Source organism: Lithobates pipiens, unplaced genomic scaffold, assembly GCF_037356315.1.
Source record: "Lithobates pipiens isolate NorthernLeopardFrog02 unplaced genomic scaffold, aLitPip1_a1.2 Scaffold_13, whole genome shotgun sequence".
In the NCBI taxonomy this organism is placed as follows: domain Eukaryota; kingdom Metazoa; phylum Chordata; class Amphibia; order Anura; family Ranidae; genus Lithobates; species Lithobates pipiens.
This window is the reverse complement of record NW_027507718.1, coordinates 448,887,647-448,910,754: the sequence shown is the minus strand read 5'-3', so window position 1 is coordinate 448,910,754 and position 23,108 is coordinate 448,887,647. Positions and strand designations below refer to the sequence as shown.

General features: G+C 42.7%; 1 protein-coding gene across 14 annotated transcripts in view; it reads right to left on the bottom strand.

The window, feature by feature from the left end:
- PROM1 (prominin 1) overlaps positions 1-23,108 on the bottom strand; it is a 377,121-nt gene that overhangs the window by 62,539 nt on the left and 291,474 nt on the right. For 11 of the 14 annotated variants that reach the window (XR_013272366.1, XR_013272373.1, XR_013272375.1 and 8 more), the window contains 6 exons: positions 21,946-22,030; positions 16,956-17,102; positions 15,827-15,898; positions 11,705-11,797; positions 5,081-5,098; positions 3,521-3,574 (listed from right to left, as the gene is read on the bottom strand). Coding sequence is in view for 4 of the 14 variants with exons in the window: in XM_077477743.1 (XP_077333869.1) it covers positions 3,521-3,574; positions 5,081-5,098; positions 11,705-11,797; positions 15,827-15,898; positions 16,956-17,102; positions 21,946-22,030 (469 nt within the window). In the remaining 10 variants the exon portion in view is untranslated. The remainder of the gene's footprint in view (positions 1-3,520; positions 3,575-5,080; positions 5,099-11,704; positions 11,798-15,826; positions 15,899-16,955; positions 17,103-21,945; positions 22,031-23,108) is intronic. The other 3 variants (XR_013272368.1, XR_013272371.1, XR_013272374.1) reach the window with 1 other exon arrangement.

The window sequence follows — 23,108 nt, the reverse complement described above, 5'->3', positions numbered from 1 at the left end:
CCACTGTATGTATATATATACTTTCATTTTTCATTTCTTTCTTTCTTTTACTTTATTCGTGTTGAGAACAATTTGGTCAAATGTAGGTATATAGTACTGATGGGGTCATGTTTAGCATCTAATGCCGCGTATACACGACCGGACTTTTTGACGGGCTAGATCCGACCGTCTTACCGACGGACTTTCGGCGGAGGTCCGACAGACTTTCTGAACAAACGGACTTGGCCACACATGACCGGTCTAAGTCTGTTTGAAAGTCCGTTCGTTTTGAACGTGATGACGTAAACGGGACTAAACAAGGAAGTTCAATAGCCAGTAGCCAATAGCTGCCCTTGCGTTGTATTTGGTCCGTCGGACTAGCACACAGAGGAACGGCTTTCCAGATTTTTAGTCCGTCGGACCTGAGTCCATCGGATAGATTTGAAACATGTTTTATTTCTAGGTTCGTCAGACTTTTGGGGAAAAAAAAAGTCCGCTGGAGCCCACACACGATCAAATTGTCCGACAGATTCCGGTCCGCCGGGCCAAGTCTGCCAGAAAGTCTGATTGTGTGTACGCGCCATTAGGTGCCTAGAACCTAGAACCTGCCCCTGTGACACTGTTTAGTCCCTAAAGCTCCATGTACACTAACAGCTCCTAAACATTAGTTTAGGAGCTTTTGGTGTTTTTATTGCTAAAGCTCCTAAACTCAACTCCATAAAAGCCTATGTGTTCATGTACACATACGCTTTTTAGGATCCTTTGGGAGCTGCTGAGGCTAGAGGAGGATTAACTGCTTAAGGGCCGCCTCACGCCGATATACATTGGCAGAATGGCACGGCTGGGCACAATCACGTACCTGTACGTGATTCTTTAAGTGCCCAGCCGTGGGTCGGGAGCGCGGTGCCGACCAGGTCCACAGCTCCGTGACCGTCCGTGGCCGCGGGACCAGCGGAACCGATCGCCGCTGGTGTCCCGCGATCGGGTCACAGAGCTGAAGAACGAGGAGAGGTCTGTGTAAACAAACCTCTCCCCGTGCTTCCTAGTGTGGTTGTCACCGATCGTCTGTTCCCTTTTATAGGGAAAGATGATCAGTGACGTCACATGCCAGGCCACGCCCCCTACAATAAAAAAAAGCATAACGTCACACATAACCCCTACACTGCCCCCTAGCGGCTAACTCCTTCACTGCCAGTGCCATTTACACAGGAATCAGTGCATTTAAATAGCACTGATTGCTATTTAAATGACAATGGTCCCAAAATGTGTAAAAAATGTCCGATGTGTCCACTATAATGTCGCAGTCACAATAAAAATCGCTGATAGCCGCCATTACTAGTAAAAAAAACAATTTATAAAAATGCTATAAAACTATCTCCTATTTTGTAAACTTTTGCGCAAACCAATCAATAATTGAAGTAGTAGAAGAATAAGTATCGGCCTAAACTGAGGAAAAAATATGTTTTTTTATATATTTTTTGGGGATATTTATTATAGCAAAAAGTAAAAAATATTGATTTTTTTTTCAAAATTGCTGCTCTATTTTTGTTCATAGAGCAAAGAATAAAAACCGCAGAGGTGATCAAATACCACCAAAAGAAAGCTCTATTTGTGGGGAAAAAAAGGACGCCATGTTGCACGACCACGCAATTGTCAGTTAAAGAGACGCAGTGCCGAATCGCAAAAAGGGGCCTGGTCCTTTGGCTGCAAATTGGGCCGGGGCTTAAGTGGTTAAAATCCCCTAATCTCCCTCTCCTGAACGTGAAAGAATCAGGATAGGAAAGTTTTGCCTGCTAGCCGCCAAATGCTCAAAATCGCGGTAAACTTGTGTTTTCCCTCGTCCGGTGGTTAAAGAAGTTCAAGTGTATATGAAGCCTTAAACTGGTTGTAAAGACATGACATTTTTTACCTTTGTACCCAAACAAAATGTATATCCTTTTTTTCATACAGATAGAGCTTTCTTTTGGTGGTATTTGATCACCACTGAGTTTTTTACTTTTTGCGATATACATGAAAAAAGGCCGAATTATTTTGAAAAAAAAAAACAATATTTTTTACTTTCTGCTATAAAACATATCCAATAAAAACATTTTAAAAATGTAATTTCGGTGTCACATGGCTTTATGTCACATGGGTTGGTCACATGGGTTGATGTCACATGGGGACTATGACATCGTAAGGGGCGGGGTCACCATGTGACACCAACCCATATGACATAAAGCCATGTGACACCGCCCCTTGTCCCTATATAAGTGGCCGCGCAGTGCGTCCCTGGCATTCCGGCCGGAGAGAGATCGTCGAGGCAACATCTCCTGGAGAAGAAGAAGAACAACAACAACAAAAGGCGGTGGCGGCGGCGACAGAAGACCGGGCCACCGCCTGTAAAAGAGCTATAAGAAGGTGCGGTGGCCCGGCAGAAGAACCGAAGAGGGGGACAAGACCCCCGAAGTCGGGAGAAGAGGCCGGCGGCGAGGAAGAAAGCCGGACTCCTCCGCTAGCAAAAGAGCTACAAGAAGATAGCAGAGGAGTCCGGCGAGAAGACCCCCGACGACGGAAGACCCCCGGAGCTGTGCAATAAAGTATTTTATCTTGTGTGTTGTGTTTTTTTTTGTACTTTTATTTTACAGGTGAATGGGTAGGGGTACATTGTACCTCATACTCATTCACATAGGGTGGGGGGCCGGTATCCGGGGGCCCCCTTATTAAAGGGGGCTCCCGGATTCCGATAAGCCCCCCGCCCGCAGACCCCGACAACCAAGGCACCCCCCCATGTTGAGGGCACGCGGCCTGGTACGGCTCAGGAGGGGGGGGGCACTCGCTCGCCCCCCTTTCCTGGCCGGGAGGGTAGCGTGCTCGGACAAGGGTCTGTTGTGGACTTGGGGGGGACCCCCACGCCGATTTTTTTCGGCGTTGGGGTTCCCCTTTTAGTCCATACCAGGCGTCGGGGGCCAGCGACGTCTCCTTCGCGGGCCCCGCCTACCTGGATACCCGCTCGAAATGAGCGGAGTTTTCTCCGGGCGGGAAAAGTCCGCTCATTTCAAAAGTACGGCGGACTGGCATACACACGGGCGGATTGTCCGCCGAAATGCGAGTACGACGGACAGTATTTCGAAAAATCCGAAATACTTAGTACGCAGGACTGCACGCTGAAAAAGTCCGCTGAAGCCCACACACGAGCGGACTGTCCGCTGAAATGTGTTTCGGCGGACTAAGTAGGCCATACAGTCCGCCCGTGTGTACGCGGCATAACGTGCATGGACACATAGGATAACATTGAGCTGCTTTTACAGGCAGAACACAAAACTCCTATAGAAGCAGCGATTTTTAAGCCAGTGTGCATGGACCCGATAATTGGGCTTATTCTGTAGAAAACTATATTGGCTGATAAGCGATGTAGTTTGGCTAGTACTACAGCAAAATAGATAAAGGTGTCACAAGAACAATAGCATTATATATATACTCTCCTGTTCACATGCATTATTAAAACAAAAAAAGTGTTTTAAAATTAATGTTTATATGTTCACAACTGCTGGTGACATACCTCAATGTCAAATGATGTCTTCTCTAACAGCTTAATGCTTTGAGTCAAATCACTCTGAAATATAAAAATTTACAGCAAGATAACATTTGGGTTAAATAATAAAAAAAAAAGTTATATACTTTACACTATATTGTCAAAAGTATTGGTACACCTGCCTTTACACGCACATGAACTTTAATGGCATTCCAGTCTTAGTCCGTAGGGTATTGTGTTGGCCCACCCTTTGCAGCAATAGCAGCTGCAACTCTTCTGGGAAGGCCGTCCACAAGGTTTAGGAGGTTTGAGGTGGAGGAACTTGAACTTGGCTGAGTCCTGACCTCAACCCAATAGAACACCTTTGGAATGAATTTGAGCGGAGACTGCGAGCCAGGCCTTCTCATTCAAGCCTGACCTCACAAATGCGCTTCTGGAAGAATGGTCAAACATTCCCATAGACACACTCCTAAACCTTGTGGACAGCCTTCCCAGAAGAGTTGAAGCTGTTATAGCTGCAAAGGGTGGGCCCACTTAATAGTGAACCCTACGGACTGAGAGGCTCAACGTTCCTGCATGTGTAAAGGTAGGCATCCCAATACTTTTGACAATATAGTGTATTATTTTATATATATATATATATATATATATATATATATATATATATATATATTTATAAAAATTTACATCTGATTTTAGTAACCATATATAACCATATATAGTAGTTTGACCTGTTATGAATGTGCTGTGTCAACCCCAACCTTCAACATTTGCTTAAAAATAACTCAAATTACGGGCTTACTTCCTAAAATGTAGGCTGCCTGATTGTGAAAGGTAGACTGTGAACTTCATTTCTCGGTCAGATTTTTTTCATGTATTTTAAGAGCGATTTTTAGCCCCACCTCAAGCACCTTGCTGTGGCCACTTTATGTGGAGTAATAGAGTAAAGACAAAGCGTTTCAGCTGTCAAAGTTTTTCATGATGTTCTGAGATGCTCAATAAAAGATAAACATTGATTAGCCAACTTTTTCACTTTGCCTTGCAAATGGCAGACAGCTACTAATCAGACAAGATTACAATGAACCTTTAAGTGTTCCAGTGATTAGGACAGAGGTAATAAATGGCGAACAGTAGTAAAATGAAGGTACCTAGAAGTTATAAGAGGTCACCCACTGAATTAAAATAAGAATCCAGCATGGAGGTAAGTAAGACTCGGTTTCCACTATTGCAACCCCAAAGTTGTGCGAAGGTGTCGCAATTTTACTGTGATTTTTTCCCGCAAATTGAAGCAATGCCTGTGTATTCTTGAGGTCTATGGACCTCAAGTCGCATTAAAGTGGGACCAAAGTAGTGCAGGGACTACTTTGAAGTCGCTGAGACTTGAAGTCACACAGATATGAACGGTACTCATTGTAAATCATGGGGTACGACTTGTCATGCGACTTTTCAGTCCCAACTCGCATGAAAAATCGCACTAGTGGAAACCAAGCCTAAGGGTAGTAAACGGACATGGCACGAAACTTTGGTATTAGCACTGAAACAACAATTCAGACCACGTACAATATAGTGAGCAATCATGCTGCTTACCCTAGCTTTAACATATTTCTTGAAAGGCAGGGAGGAGGAACAAGAAAGATATCAGATACAAAAAAATAAATCATACTAGTTCATAGCATAGCCCTGAGCATATTATATCATGATTGAACATACAAGCTTGCTTGATCATATTACAGCCCCAAAACTAAAATAAGGCATTTCCTGTATAAATGCAACAACACATTTCCTAGCGGGTGCAATCACAGTGTAGGGATTGAGTGACAATGCCTCATTCATTATGTAATCCATTACCACCCAGAGAGAAACTGAGTTGTGTGCACAAAGGTTTATACAACTCTCAGAATGGAGATGTGCAAAATAATACAGTGTGTATGTTGCATTGACAACATCTTTGAGGATGTTAAAGTGGCCTATGCACAGCTAGGTAATTAACTAAGAACAAAACATGGTGAAATATTTGCCCGTGATTGCCATAGATCAAACAAAGCTGGCAGCACCATGTGGGAGAACGATTGACTGACTAACATGAGCAACAGTCAGGTATTTGTTACCACTTGGTGGAATCCCTCAATTCAACGGTCAGAAATGATACTGAGATCAATCACATGACAAATAATAGTCCATGCATTTCCACTCTAATGTCAGTTTTATTGAAAATGGGCAGGTTCCTTGCCACAACAGTCAATCGGAATTCTTGTAATTTTTTTCCATATAACAAAAAAAAACGATCAGATTTTTTTTGGTTCTAATTTCTTTTAAAATAAGTGGTTGATATAAACTACCAAAAAAACAACACAAACTTCTCCTGCGCTCTGGTGTCTTGGTCTTTGAAGTGTGATACCGGCAGTATAAGATGGTAGTGTCAACAAGGTCTTGCAGCCCTCCTTTAGAACATTGGGTGTTCAAATACTGGAGGTATTTGTCAATTCATCTGACATCTGATCTAGATATGTCAATGTATGGTACGATGGATCCAATTGTATTGATTTTGCCTTTGATCAATACTCGTTTGTGAGTAGCCATTTTGCTGTTTGTTCTGTTTTTAATAAAGCTCTTTTTATGGTAATGCACTAGGTCAGTGCGCCTTCCTTTTTTGTTTTGATATAAACTACCCCGTGTAAATGCTTAAGGGTGTCAAGGTCCGAGGAGTTGGATGCTGCTGCCTAGTGAGGGTGCAGGAAAGGTCCATCCAGACCCAAAGCATTCTATAGGAAAAAAATAGGAAGAGATAGCCCAGCCACTGCATACCCCACCCTGCCCAAGTGGTTAGCAGGTAAAAGCAGCTTAAGCTCAATTCATCCAGACCACAACATGTTTTGCCCCGCCCTCTCTATGAGATTTTCTATGGTACTGGTCTGGTCCACAATGTGTGCATAGTTCTCAGACTGCAAAGTTCAGACCATGACGTCATTCAGCAAGTAGAACAGAGTGTGGGATCTGGAGCATATTCAAATCTCCACTGTTGAAGGGGGAGGGGGCCTTCCAAATCCTACCAATGATAGGAAAATACTCCTCCCACTGACAGCAATGATGGGAGAACAATTTCTCCCACTGACACCAATGATGGGACACTATTCCTCCCACTGACACCAACAATGGAGGAATTATTCCTCTTACTGATGCGAACGATGGGGCATATTTATCCCTCCGTCAACAGTGAAGGAGGAATTATTCCTCTCAGTGACACTAAAGCCCTGTAATCATGGTTGGCTTTTCTGACGGAAAATGTTCAATGGGAGCCCTTTATCGGAAATTCTGACCGTGTGTAGGCTCCATTAGACATTTTCCATTGGACTTTCCATCGCACAATATTTGAGATCTGGTATCAAATTTTCCAACAACAAAATCCATTTGCGTAAATTCCAATCATGTTTACACAATTCCAATGCACAAAGTGCCACGCATGCTCGGAATCAAGCAGAAGAGCCACACTGGCTATTGAACTTCAATTTTCTCGGCTCATTGTACGTGTTGTACGTCACCATATTCTTGCCGTTCGGAATTTCCAACAACGTGTGACCCTGTGTGTGCAAGACAAGTTTGAGCCAACATCCATTGGAAAAAATCCTATGGATTTTGTTGTCGGAATGTGCGATTGTGTGTATTACTATTGAGAAAGTATACCTCTCAATGATACCAGTGGTGGGGGGAGTATTACTCCTTTTGATACTAATAATGGGGAAAGTATTTCTCCCCGACGTTAATGATGAGGCATTTTTTCTACCACTGACACCAATGATGGGAGAACTATTCCTCCCACTAACACCAACAATGGGGGAGTAGTTCCTCCCACTAATGCCAACGGTGAGGCCTATTTCTGCCACCCAACAGTGAAGGGGGAACTATTCCAGTGACACTTATGACTGGGGAAGTATTCCACTCACTGATATAGTATCTCACAAAAGTGAGTACACCCCTCACATTTTTTTAAACATTTTATTATATCTTTTCATGTGACAACTGAAGAAATTATACTTTCCTACAAAGTAGCGAGTGTACAGCTTGTATAACAGTGTAAAGTTGCCGTTCCCTCAAAATAACTCAACACACAGCCATTAATGTCTAAACCACTGGCGACAAAAGCGAGTACCCCTAAGTGAAAATGTCCATCTTGGGCATGGCGTTCACCAGAGCTTCACAGGTTGCCACTGAAGTCCTCTTCCATTCCTCCATGGCGACATCAGGGAGCTGGTGGATGTTAGTGACTGTGCGCTCCTCCACCTTCCGTTTGAGGATGGTCAACAGATGCTCAATAGGGTCTAGGTCTGGAGACATGCTTGGCCAGTCCAACACCTTTACCCTCAGCTTCTTTTGCAGGGTAGTGGTCATCTTGGAGGTGTGTCGTTACTGCCCTGTGGCCCAGTCTCTGAAGGAAGGGGATCGTGCTCTGCTTCAGTATGTCACAGTACATATTGGCATTTATGGTTTCCTCGAACTGTGCTCCCCAGTGCCGGCAGCACTCATGCAGCCCCAGACCATGACACTCCCACCACCATGCTTGACTGTAGGCAAGACACACTTGTCTTTGTACTCCTCACCTGCTTGCTGCCAAACACGCTTGACATCATCTGAGCCAAATAATTTTTTCTTGGTTTTATCAGACCACAGGACATGGTTACAATAGAAAAAAGGAGTGGGTTGCGCTACAGAAAATAACTAAACTAAAAAAATATACCCATGTGAAACAACTCACAAAAAAGTTTGAACTTAGTGGTGTATTTGTCGCATACCAAAAAGGGATTAGAATGCGACAAAAAAGACTATCTGATAAAGATAGAAAATACTAAGTCAGTGAAAATAGCAGATACTTCTTAGTGTGATTAAACAAGGAATACCCTTAATAGGAGTGAGTAATCAAATAAATGTGAAATAATGCAAGCAAAACTCTGCTGACAAAACCCAAACGTATAAAAAGAATATATTACACCAATGATACCTAAAGATTGAAATCGTATTGGGTATCAAAAAGTATATGTGGTGAAAATAAAAAATACCTTAAGTAATATTCATATAAGGTGAACCTGCAAAAAAACAATATAACATCCAAAAATCTGTTGTCTTAGAACAATAGTGAAACAATGTAACATCCAATAGTCCGTTATCTTATAACATTAGTGAAACATGAATATGGAAATTGTTTGAGTACATAATGAGAATGGAACAATGTTCAAAAAGTCCATATACAGTCTCTATTTGCAAGGTTTCCCACAGTGAAGTAGTGACAGTAGAAATATCCAACACGAACGTGACTTGTGCTCAGCCTCCACCAATGATATTATTGCCGCTTACCAGAAACGAATGGTTCCTTATTACAGAGAACCATGTAAAGCAGTTGACTGATTCCCCAGTCCAGGGTCTACACGAATGAAATGTAAGGGACTTCAGAGCCCGCTCGTCTCTCGATACACTCCCGTTCGTGGATTTACATAAAAGGCAATGAGACTCACAATAGTGTAAAACCCAAATATAACTTTAATCGAACGTAAGAGACAAATGCGCACTTACAGAAATGAAGATTAAAACGATCGTTACAGCAAAACCGAGCCGGCCGGTCTCGGTTAGCGCCCGTTACACCGAAAACATACAACACGAGATGGTGGCGTCAGGACGTCGCTCCTCCTCCCTACGCGTTTCGTCACGATAGGACGTGGTCACGGGGTACGGGCGGCGTACATGTCCTTAGTCTGCTTGTCCTTGTCCTTGTCCATGTCCTTAATCCATGTCCTTAGTCTACTTGTCTTCAGCAAACTATTTGTGGGCTTTCTTGTGCATCGTCTTTAGAAGAGGCTCCCTTCTGGGATGACAGTCATGCAGACGAATTTCATGCAGTGTGCGGCATGTGGTCTGAGCACTGACAGGCTGACGCCCTCATCCCTTCAACCTCTGCAGCAATGCTGGCAGCACTCATACGTCTATTTCCCAAAGACAATCTCTGTATATTACGCTGAGTATCTGCACTCAACTTCTTTGATTGACCATGACAAGGCCTGTTCTGAGTGGAACCTGTCCTGGTAAACCACTGTATGGTCTTTAAAACAACAATGCAAAGATAAAACTCAGCATCTAATAGCACTAATACATATCTAAAATTACATATATGCAGTTACATGAATTACAGTGGGCTATAAAGAGTTTCAACCCATCAAATCAGTTGAATAAACAAGTCCATGCAGAAATGTTAGCGGGAAGTGAAGTGAAGTGCCGCATAACATCCGAAAACATTTACATTTGCTCCATTTACCTTGGGATTGATCAGGCTCATCTCTTTCAGCATTGCAGTGAGTGCATCACCATAGGGGTGCTCACGAGGTGGATTGGTGATGGGATGCGATACATGAACTCTTATGTTTTCGGATGTTATGCGGCACCTCACTTCCCGCTAACATTTCTGCATGGACTTGTTTATTCAACTGATTTGATGGGTGGAAACTCTTTATAGCCCACTGTAATACATATAACTGCATATATGTAATTTAAGACATGTATTAGCCCTTGTACACACGGTCGGAGATTCCGACAACCAAATCTGTCGGATTTTGTCCGAAACTGTTGCATACACACGGTCGGACGAAGTTGTCGGAAAATCCGATGTGATTACGTTATTTCGTTACGACGGGACTTTGTTCACGCTAGCAGCCAATAGCTTTGGTGTAGGAATTTGATCTGAGCATGCGTGGCACTTTGTCCGATCGGAATTCTCTACACATGATCGGAGTATGTCCGATCGGAGCATTTTGTCAGAAAATTTTACCAACAAGTTGGAAAAGTTGGTCCATCGCAGTATGCGACGGAAACAGTCCGATGTAGACCACACAGTCGGAATATCCGACAAAACGGTCCGATCGGACACATTCCTTCAGAATCTCCGACCGTGTGTACAAGGGCTAAGTGCTGTTAGATGCTGAGCTTTATCTTTGCATTGTTGCTTTATAGTCTTGATTTTTTTATAATATCTGCTGCAGTATACAAACTTTATCCATTGAATGCTAGGGATTGGCCGCATTTGTTGTGACTGATATTTTTTATTATCACTGTATGGTCTTGGCCACCGTGCTGCAGCTCAGTTTCACTGTCTTGGCAATCTTCTTATAGCCATCTTTATGTACAGCAACAATTTTTTTTTTCAGATCCTCTTTGCCATGGGATGCCATGTTGAACTTCCAGTGACCAATATGAGAGAGCGGGAGCGAAATTTAACACACCTGCTTCCCATTCACACCTGAGACCTTGGAACACATGACACCGGTGAGGGAAAATGGTTAATTGGGACCAATTTGGACATTTTCACTTAGGGGTGTACTCACTTTTGTTGCCAGTGGTTTAGACATGAATAGCTGTGTGTTGAGTTATTTTGAGGAGACAGCAAATTTACACTGTTATACAAGCTGTACACTCAAATTGTCACTTCTGTGTTGTCACATGAAAACATATAATAAAATATTTACAAAAATGTGAGGGGTGTATTAACTTTTGGGAGATACTGTACCAATGATGGGGAAAGTATTTCTCCCATTGACACCAACATTGGGGGAACTATTCCTCCCACTGACAGTAATGATGAGGCAACTATTTTTCCCATTGACAGTAGTGATATGGCCACTATTTCTCCCACCGACACTAGTGTTGAGGCAGTATTTCTAAAACAGATACCAATATTAGGGAACTATTCCTTCTACTGACACCAATCATCTGGTACTATCCCTCCCACTGACATCAAGGCCGAGGGAATTATTCCTCCCACTGGCACCAACCATAAAGCAATATACCTCTTACTGATATCAACCATGGAACACCATTCCTCTCCCACTGACACCAATGATGAGACACTGTTCCTCCCACTGACACCAATGATGAGATACTGTTTTTCTCACTAACACCAACGATGGGGGTGGAGGGGGGGGGGACTATTCATCCCACTGATGATAGGACATTTTTACTCCCAGTGACCACTTAATTAGAGCCATTTTTAATTCTCACTGACCTCAGTATGCCCCCCAACAGTTTGATGGACCTTGGTTGAGAAGGTTTGATTTGCTATTACATTGAAGACCATAAAACAACAAGGTTCAGAAACACTGCTACAAATATTAGATATACAGCAAAAATGTAACTATCTGCATTTAGTAGATAAACCCAAAATCCATATGGATTTACCATTGTCTGCTCCATCGGTACAATCTGCTGAATATGTATCATCCGTATAATATTAGCGTGTCCTTTTAAAGCATTTCCTAATGCTCCTTTTGGCTAAAAAAATAATAGAAACAAAGTTCTGAGACAAAAGGCATTTAGTTATTTTTAGCAAGCATGACAAAAATAAGGAATATATATTAATGCGGTTTTAATCCATTAGTTATTTTCGCAAATGACATCACACGAATGGCTGCAATTAATGAAATGTTAACAAACAATTAATTGTACCTGACCTACAAAACAAACGTTTATTTAATAAATTAAATGGTAGACAGTTCTGCCGAGGTTGGGGAAAGATTAGAACCTTTGTCAGGTTTTTAATTCGGTCTGTAACGCTATTGGAGATTTCTCCTCAGTTCCTGATTCCATATGCCCCATACACATGTTCCGATTATAGTAAGACAGATCGTTCACATTTTTTTGTATACAACTAAGATCGAATACAACAGTGCAAAATGTGTGTAAGATTTTTGTCGTACGATTCTGGAAAAATCTTCCGTTGTGCGTAGCTATGTATTTTAAATGATGTCAAATACGTGTGACCTGTGTGCCCTTCTGGTTTATTTTCGTGTTTCCGATCATGCGTGGTGTTTGTTGAATGACTTTTATTGGACGCATACTGTACTGGCTACACGATTGTCGTACGATGGGCTGTCATCTGACCAAAGTTTTCCTGTTTGTCCCTTCGGATTTGGTTGGACGGACTGTCGTGATCGGCTGTCAAAAGCTGCGTACTAATGATCAGATTATCGAACGATCTGTCCGAAATCGACTTTTGTGGTCCGATAATCAGAACGTGTGAACGGGACATTAGTCTGAAACCCTTTCTCTATAATGGAGATAATTCTTAATAGCAATATATGGAGAATTCAATGAAGAATTCACTCCACGGAGGAGAACATGACCAAATCACCAAAATCCACTTTAAATTCAGGTACGGGACTTGTGCCCTCTAAATGCAATTAGCGGATATGCAATTAGTGGACCTCCAGCTGTTGCAGAACTACAATTCCCATGAGGCATAGCAAGACTCTGACAGCCACAAGCATCACACCCAGAGGCAGAGGTATGATGATTTTGTAATAGCTGGAGGTCCGCTATTTGCATATCCCTGCGATCTAAAGTGTTAGTTTACCTGTTGCTAGAACACTAAACCACTCCTCCCGTCCTCCCATCACAGATATTAGAAGAGGAGTTGCTCTCTTTCTGCTAGATCCTCCTTGCATTGTAAGTTATGGAGAATGCAGGAAAGGGAATGAGTCCCTGGGGTAGATTTACTAAAGAACAATAGTAAACTGCAAATAACCTGCCAGTGCAGTTGCTCCAGTGCTTAGTAAATGAGGTAACACTTCACTTTACAGTGAATACCCAATCACGTCGGAAAAAAAAAATACAGCTTTTTTTGATTGCGCATGATTGGATGATGGAAGTCAACAAAGCTTACTAAGCCCCAGAGCAGCTACACTTGAAAAGTGCACAGTCTATTAGCCATTAGCAAATCAACCCTTCTGTGGGGGGGGGGGACTCAGGAGATACAAGAATGGTACAACCCACCAGGTTTCCCTAATATCTGAATTCCCAGTTCTGTTAGAACTGATCCTTTAGATGAAGCATTTTAAATATCCAAATTACTGACAGATACAAAGAACATTTATGATTATCAAAGCATTAACAAATAAAGGGATGATATTTGAAGGCAGCATTGAAGCACGTATTAGAGAAGTTAATTTATATAGCTGTAGTCTGTGTTATGAAAATCATTGGATAAACTGTATAATCTATAGTAGAGGCCAATCTGCTCAATGTTACTTCTTACAGTCATAAAGAGTGCTTTAACAGTAATTAGCTAATTAGATGAAGTAACCTGCCAAGTCCATGTCCGGGTTCACCCAGCTGCCTGATTGACAGCTGCCTAAAACTCTCAGCGTTTGGCTGAGAGATGAAGCCAGGTGAGCCCCCACCCCCCTAGCCTGGTGCTCCAGTGAGCACTAAAGGGGCTGAAGAACGCTGAATGACAGTCTCCACTCTGAGCAGACCAGTAATCATATGATTACTCCGTTCTTGTTCTTAGAACCTACTAGGGACAGCTGCAGCATAGAAGTGAGTATGAAGGTTTATTTTTTTATAAATCTCAAACTTCTCCTTTAAATGCTTATTTCTAAAACAAATAAAAAGAAGTATGGCCAAAGCTTGTTTGGTCATACTTCTTGTGTGGGTCCCAGGAGTGAATTTGCTTTTGCACTCCTGTGACCCAGAATCAGCTGACAGCAGGCTAAAGGGCGCTGTCGGCTGATGTCACGAGCCACTCTAGTCTTTGGATGTATCCCGACAAGAATGCTGGGATCCACCCACATGTCTAACTGGCATGTCTAACTGGCAGCTGGCTCAGTCTCTCAGTACACTCCTGAGAGCAAGAGCCAGCCACTCCCACCCTCTCCACAGCCCGGTGCTCCAGTGAACACTGGAGGGGCAGAACACAGAGTGGCGACTGGCGGTCACCACTCTGTCCTCAGAGTGGACCCAGAGAACTAAGCAATCAATGGTCATGGTAGAGCCAGTGGGGGACCGATGCTGCAGACATATTCTGTAGGTGAGTATGGATGTTTGTGTTTTTTCACTTCCCAACTTCTCTCCGCAGTTTGAATTGTAAATAAAAGATGTTCATTACACTGATTTTCCTGTTCTTATCGCTCACTTAATATTAAACTTTTTTCAGCATTGATTAAGTCTTTACTGCCAAAATTGAATTTGCTTATCGGCCATAAAAATGTTTTCCTGTGCTGCGCATGTGTCACAGGCAAAGTATGATCTTTGCCCATTCCTGGCATCTATAAAATGCTGAGAATGGAGCCTGGTGCCAGGAAAATGTAATTAAAGCATAGATGTGCAGGAGTTACTTCATTAGTTGCCCATTACAGACCTCAAAGTATGTAGCCAGTGCAGTCAGAATCCTGACCTGCATGCCTAACCTAAGTCAGTGATTCCCAAGTAGAAAACGAAGTGCAGAAAATGAAAGCCCAGGAGCTTACAAATTGAACAAATATAGGTAACGTCAGCTACAATTCGGTTTCTGTCCAGTTGTGAGCAACTCTATAGCATGAGGGACAAATGGTCCCCTTGAAAATTCCAACTGCTTTGTCACCCCATTTATAAAGTGGCAAGGCAACCTTAGGTAGCATAAATGGCACAACTTGCCAATTTTATTTCTTTACTGTGGATGCCATCTTTAATAAAACATAACACAGATTACATCTGTAAATCTCCCCCAACATTACAACAGTGACATTATGAGCCTTGGTGCAGAACTACAATCTATACAACAATAAAGCAGACCATAGATAGTAGATGACAGCCGGATGAGCCTTTAGAGATTTGTGTACAGATAAGCACATAGAGAGCGCATGTGAGCACTGCACTATTTCAGAGGAGCAATAACCATCTGTCTAACAAATTCATCTTGGCCAATAGACAGAACTTTATAGGCCAGGAGTGTGTTCAGCGATGCAATTCTTGGGTTCTTAAACACCATCACTGCGGCCCAATCCTGCCATGATCTTCAGAGTTGTAAGACCATCACGCTGAGGTCCACATATTTAATGGCCTACTGGTGCTTAAAAAATAAAAGCAATGTGCTTAACAATTGTGCTTAATGAATTTCTTGCTTTGGGGGTTCCAAAGTAACCAAAGCTCCTTGAATTTCAATGAATGGGAAGGGAAGGGGGGTAGAGAAGCTGAGAGGAGGAGAGACATACACATGTGAATGACTTAAAACTCAGGGATAATGTAGAGTAAACATAACCATGTCTAGCGTGTTTTGCTAAAAAAAAAGGTCCTTAATGTTTGTTGGTTCATTTGCCCTTTTCTTATCAGAAACTTGAACACTGCATACGAAAAAGAAGGAGGAAATGTATGGATGCTCGTGCCTACCTGGTTACATTTTCTTTATTCTATCATAAGAACTTCAGGTTACGAGTGCACATACACATAGCACCACCTGGCAGAGTTACGTAGCTATGTGCAGCCCAATCCACTCCTGTAGGTCTTTTCTAAACAAATAACATGGCAAAGCCAACACAAACTCACCAACATGTCAGCATCTGCTTCCAATTCATTGGCAAACACTAAGAGATCGGCTTTTGTACTGCTTTTTCCCACCTGTGAAATAGAGATGAATACAGATACTGTACTTATTTTGCAATGTTTAAAAAAAGACAATAGTCCAAAAGTAATCAGGAACATTTCTATGAGATCTATTTCCCAGTGGCTGCTGAAAAATGGTACATCTTTTCAAAAAATACTTATATTATCAAAGTAGAATCCCAGACAAGTGGTAGTAAACCCTAATCTATGCACAGTGAAGTGACAGGCCTCAGATAATTCACGGAGATTAAACAAATCAAGTTATACCCGATTATTAGCAGCCATTTGTCCTGTACAGCCTTGTAAAACTCAGAAATGAAAAGGGTTTTTCATGGCTTCGCTAAGCAGGGGGCGGGCATCTGCAGTTACACATTGTACAAAAGCTCTGATAGCTGATTGGAGGGAAGAAGAGACAAACCCTCCTTCACAGAGTATACAGGTGCACAGCTGAGGCTGTCAATCAGCAGGAGCCCCCTCCCTTGTCACTATTTTTGTCTTGGTGTCAGGAAAATGTCAGAAGTGATTTATGCTAATAGAGGCATAAAACATCAGAGAGAAATGATACTTAGGGGTTCATTTACTAAACCTGGAGAGTGCAAAATCAATCTCACTTCTGCATCAAAACCAGCATCAGCTCCCCGGTTTTATTGCCAAAGCTAAAATGAACAAGGTGAGGTTATTAGCTGATTGGTTTCTCGGCAGAAGCGAGACTGATTTTGCACTCTCCGGCTTTAGGAAATAAACCCCTTAGTGCCTTGAGGGGCAAGTAAACACTATAGAATTAGGTGCTTGGTTCAGATTTCATGTCCGAGGTTTACAACCACTTTCATTTTTTAAAGAGTAAGGAATATTTAAACCCCACCAGGTTTTATTGCTGTTTGTGTCCCCATGAGGAAGATTTCTTCTCATTTACTGTCCCAGTGACACAGCAAAATGTTAGGCGAAATCTCCACAATAAAGACACAGACAATTATAAACTTGCAAGTTCTAATAATTCTGCACTAACATGATAGGCACCCAGCCCAGTTATATGATATGAAATGTGCAAATATGTTTCAAACTCATAACATACTTCTGACAGAAATGCATCAAAGTCTATGCCATCAATTCCCGTTGCACTGAATTCCAGTAAGTTTTGTTTTCCTTTATCATCAAGCAACACAATGCTGTTCAAGTTGATGTTCATTGTGTCAATCCGTTCTGATATTTCATCTACATACTAAAAAAACAAAACAAACAAAAAAAAAAAATCAAATACTAGTTACTGTATTCTTAGAAGGCCAAAGCCCATGGTCATCCATCACTGCTTTATCTGTATTTCAAGCAACCAAACGTTGGGTAGAAACTGAAGGAAAAGGCCTTTTATTGAGGAATTTAGGTACTTTCCATTTATATCCACCCAGTTTTTTTTTTTACCATGTGATCACAAGAAGCTAGGAAACCATTTGGCTGAAAGCTAATTGTAATCCTTGTCTTGCTATGCCCAGCATAACACTATAAACCTGTACAGGTGAATACATAATGCAGCATTTGCATCTGAATACCTAATTTACACATTGGTAATGTTTTAAATTGCAATCAGCTAAAAAGGGAAAATCACAACAAATAAAGAAATTAAAGAAACCTCTGATATCAACCTTGTGCTGAATCAATATCGCCATATACTCCAACACCAGAAGTGTGCAACATGTAGGCTGTTGTCTCAAATGAGGGCTGACAATAACATTCTGAGGCCTCCTAAAGCCCTTTGAATAGATTGGGTAAGGGATAGATTGGGTTCCCTTTCTTTCTTCTTCAGATGCGGTGGAGACAGGAAATTAGTATGTTCTACATCAGGGGTCTCCAAACTTTCTAAACAAAGGGCCAGTTAATGTCCTTCACATTTTAGGGGGGGCAGGCTGTGGCCAGTGGGAGTAGAACATGCCTTAGCATCAGTGGTAGTAAACAATGACTCAGGCTTGGTGGTCGGTGGGGGTTACATAACGCATGTGGTCAATGCGATGAGGAACAGTGTCCTATCATTGGTGTTAGCATGAAGAATAGTACCCCATCATTGATGTCTATGGGAGGAATATTGCTCCATTGTTGATGTCAGAGAAAATATTTTGTTGGTGTCAGTGACAGGAATAATGCCACAAATCAGTGAGAGTAATAGTGCCCCATAAGACTGCATCCGGCCCACAAGCTGCTGTTTGGAGACCACTTTTTCTACAGCCAATAATAATAAAAGTGCAGATCCTGAAATTCTAAAGGCCCCTTTCCCACTATAAAGACTTCTTCTTTTCCGTGTGGTCTTCAATCATTACCTAACCTGCAGATTATCATACATTGCACATTTCATGTCTCTCAGCTATCACAGGCATTAAACAACACATCAGTGTTTAGTGCTAAAGTACCGTACTTGGGTCAATCCTTGCAAATCTGTAAGGAGACTATATATTTTCCTCAGGGATCCTTCCCACAAGCTGGAGGAGCAAAATATAATGGAAATTAGAAGAAACCAGAAGTGAGAGAAACATGGAGACTGACTTCTCCTTCTGGAAAGTTGTCTGACTGTCAAGCCGACTCATTGGGTTCACTTCTTTTTAGGTCATTAGCATGAATAACTATGCAGATCAGGTATAAGTATTTTATTGGCATCTCCAAATTAGTGCTAGGGGACAGTGGTGTAACTAGAACCTTCAGGCCCCCGATGCAAGAAACCACGAAGGGCCCCCCTGAACCCCAGCCAGGGCCCTTCCCTCCGAGTCCGGCGGTGGAACTCCAGGGCGTGGTCACAGGTATGACCTTTGTGAGCCCTGTAGTTTCACCACTGGCATCAGTAGTTTTTTTTATTATTTTATTTTTATTTTTAGGTGCCCCATTGGGGGACTGTCCCTAGGCAGGATGGGGTCCCCGTTCCCAGAAGAGATGAGGTCCTTTTCTCCAGGGCAGATGAAGTTACTGCCCCCAAGTGAGAGGGGGTCCCTGTCCCCAGGGGAGATGGGGGTCCCTGTCCCCACGTGAGAAGGGGCCCCTGTCCCAAGGGGGAGATGGAGGGGGTAAGTAATGGTGTGTGGGGGATGGGGTCCTCTCACTCACCATGACCAAGCTGCAGGCCACGCACTCATCCATGTTGGCTTGGGCTCCATCAAGTGTGCTGGATGGGTGATCAGCATATCTCCCAGAAAGACCTTTCATCATCTGTGTATGACGGGGGAGGAGGGGAGCTAGCAGACAAGCCTGCAGTGTCCTCTGGGGAGCCGGCTCTCATAGGGCTGGACTGCATCTGTGTGCTTAAAGTTTGTTTACCCGGGAGAAGTATGCAGTGCAGTGTGGGCCGGACTCGGGGGGGGGCGGGACTCTGGCTGGGGAGAACAGACATCGGACTGAGCAGCAATGCATGGAGCAGGAGAGGGGTACTCTGAGGAGCCAGCCGAGGACACAGGTCATGCAGGGAATGCACAACTAAAGAGCAGCCAGTGCGATAGTCGAGCATGGAGCTCTGCTAGTCACCCTCCACCTCCAGCCACCCGTGTGCATGGTGCACTGGTACCCCTAGCTGCCTATGCTGCTGCTGGCCATATGTAGAGGGGGCTGCATGGGCCCCCTGCAGCACAGGGCCCAGTTGTGGTCACGACTGCTGCACCCCCTATAGTTACGCCCCTGCTAGGGGATGCGTCAGACTGCAAGCTCTTCCATTTATGCCAGTGATTTATTGGTTTCTGTAAAGTGCTGCTCCACATATCCAGGGCTGTCTTTAATATTGATTGGATCCTGGGCAAATATTTCTTGCCCCCCCTCCCCATGCAATTTTGCTCTCCACCTGCTCTGAGACATAGCAGCTAGACTCAAAATCAGTTTACTGAATCAGATCAGGCAGCAATTATAATTGGTTGCCAAAGGTTACAGTGTATAATTACCGCTCACTGACTGGCTGCTAGAAGTTACAGCACACATTATGGCTCACTGATTATTTGCTAGAGGTTACAGCAGATGACTTCTGCTTGTTGATTGGTTGCTAGAGATTACTGTACATCAATACTGCTCACTGATTGGTTGCTAGAGGTTATTGGACATCCTTACTACTGACCAATTGGTTGCTAGAGGTTACTGCATATTATTACTGCTCACTGGTTGGTTGCAAGAGGTTACGGCATATCTTTACCACTCAATGATTGGTTGCATAAGGTTAGTGCACATAATTACTGCTCACTGATTGGTTGCCAAATTTTATAGCTCATTATCTCCTCCCTGCCTGCACACCATAGACAGGTGATGGTGTGGGGACCTATTAATAGACAGAAAACTCCTAGAGGTCCTAGGACTCATGGGATCAGTGGCAATGCTTAGGGAGGAGGATGTGATCAGTGGCATTGCTGTGGGGTTGATGGGATCAGTGGCAGTGGTGAGGGGATGGGATTAGTTAGTAGGCAGTACACTGTGGCAAATTGTGAATCATGTACAGCAAAGCTGGAAATCTTTGGCAAGTACAGTATATATTGTAGTGGGAGATTCTACACTAACCACCAATGTAATGGGGAGTTTTCAATCACCACCAATGTGAGGGGGGGGGGGGGGGATACACTGACCACCAATGTGAGGGGGAGTTTGCACTGACTACCATGTAACGGGAGATTTTATGCCACCTACCAATATCAAGAGTGATTTCTACACTGACATCAATGTAATAAGAGCATTTACACCAACCACCAGTATAAGGACGAATTTACAATAACCTCCAATTATCACCACCGATCACAAATGTAATGAAGAATTTACACTGACAACCAATGTAATGGGGATTTTATATCAACAACTGATAAAGGGGGATTTCTTCACTAGTCACCAATGTGGACCACCAATATAAAGGGAGGATTTGAAACTGACCACAAATGCAAGTTGGGATTTTTTTTTACCAATTACTAATATAAAGAGGAATTTCTACACTGACCACTAAATATAATGGGGATTTACACTCACCATTAATGTAATAGAAGCATTCACAGTAACCACCAATGTAAAGAAGGATTTACACTGACCACTAATGTAATGGGGATTGACATTGTCCACTAATGTAATGGGGATTTACACTGACCACTAATGTAAGGGAGACCTTCACACTGGCCACTAGTGTGAATCAAAGAATTGTACACCAAGTCACATTTGTGTGTGTGTCGGGAATGCATACAAAATTGCTTTACTGACACCACATAAATGTGCTGCTCTTTAGCAGATATACAACAGTGCCATTAATTATTAATGACGCCCTGATGCATCAGCTGAGATGTGGATATGCAGATGCACTAAAATTCAGAGTGCTGTGGCATCATGTTGTGTTATTTTGAAAAAGTATTCCACCCCTAATTTGCTTACCTTTGCAGAAGAGGCTGATGGTAGGCTTAATTACCACAGTTGCAGGCAGGACTTTCCAGCATGCCCCTTTACCTCCCCAGTGGGTAGCATTCAGCAGAAGTGATGGTGGATATGACCTCAGGGGGGCATGATATACATATGAATGCTGCCTCTGTTTACATATCAATGCCGTCGGTCCACAGCTATTTACATATTAATGTTGCCTCTATTTACATATTAATGCATGTTTTTTAAATGTAAACACAGAGTCTGCAGGTGAGTCATCAGTACACGGCAATAGGGCAGAGCTGAGCAGAATTAGTAACAGAACTTCACACTAAGATATTGAGACACAGCATGGGACTAAAACGTCAAGGGACAAGCCACAACATACAGGGATATACAATGTAATACTAACATATAATTACACACATAGGTTGGACTTGATGGTCTTTTTTCAACCTCACCTACTATGTAACTATGGAAGGGAATTTAAACAGGGATAATTGGCAAGTATGAGGTATCTGCTTTGGGCCCCACAACAATGATGGGGCCCAGGGCAGCTGCCCCTTTTGCCCCGTCTTAAAAACGGTCGGGCACATATAATAGTATTTAAGTAAAATGAAATAAATATTGTAAGTTTCAAATATAACCAAACATCCTAATCATTGTGAATCTCACTCTTGCCATATCATGAAAACACCATTCAGCAAAACAATTATTCTTACCATGCTGATGTTAAGGAATTCATTGAGATTAAAAAGATTATCAATCTGAAGTGCAGTAAAAATGCCCTTGTTGTCTTTGCAGTCACTAAGTAAAAAAAGAGAAAAAAATCAATAGAACATGACATAATAGCTGATACTGCTTTATGCTATTATTCATAACTGGTTTCCAGCAGTATAGTGTCTCCATTTGTAGTTCTTTCTCCTATAATTTTTACTCTGCAACACTTAATACAACTTGTGTAATCTATTTTTCCTGTCCAAATGCTGGTAATCTCATATGTTGTGGCTTTCATATGTTCACAAAATCAATCCCACAGCTGATCAACTGTTTAAGTGTGTGGGTTGGTGTCTGCTGTGCACAGGCGGTTGAGATGAATGGTACTTTGTATTGCAACACAAGGCATTGCTTCCCTTTTTCTTTGACATTGAGTTAATTTGTATGTGTATGCAGATGCAGTCTACTTTCACTTAACCATTGTGACATAGCAGATGAGGGGAAGTCAAGAGGAACATGGTTCCTCTATGGTTTCCTGGGTCACTGTGGGAGCTATCCAATTGGATGCTGGCGCCCCATGTGACTCTGGAAGCCATCTTGGGTAAGCAAGAGTCTTTTTAAGACCCTGGCTCCTAGGCTTGGTGCGCATTTCGTGTGTGGGTAGTGTAGGGACAGTTCCCCCGTCTGTCAGGGACAGTAATTAGCAGCAGTGAGAGGTTCCAGAGGAGTAGGGAAAGAGCAGGGACATGCCATCTTTCCTGGAAGCCCCCACCCGTTTGGGTTCAGACCGGCCAAGCAGCATTCCATACCCCGAGACAGACCCTGTCAGTGCACCTGAGACCTACTGTTATATTCTGCGTTGCAACATTCTGTGAGTGCGCTCCAGTTAGGTTGTCTTTTCTCCAGGGAGTGGTACTTTATTAAACTTCAATTACAATACAGTTCTTTTATTACAACTGTACTCTGAGTGTTTACTGCCACTACACCACTCTGAAAATATCCACATATGTACCACAGTGAAGCTGCAGTGTGGTGGCCGATTGTGACTTCAGCTGAGCTCCCTAAAAACATCTTTGCTATTCTGAAGCTTCCCTCCAACCACTTTGCATATTATTTTATATATACTGTGATTCTGTATTTGCCAAATATGCTGAGGAAATCTCCCTCC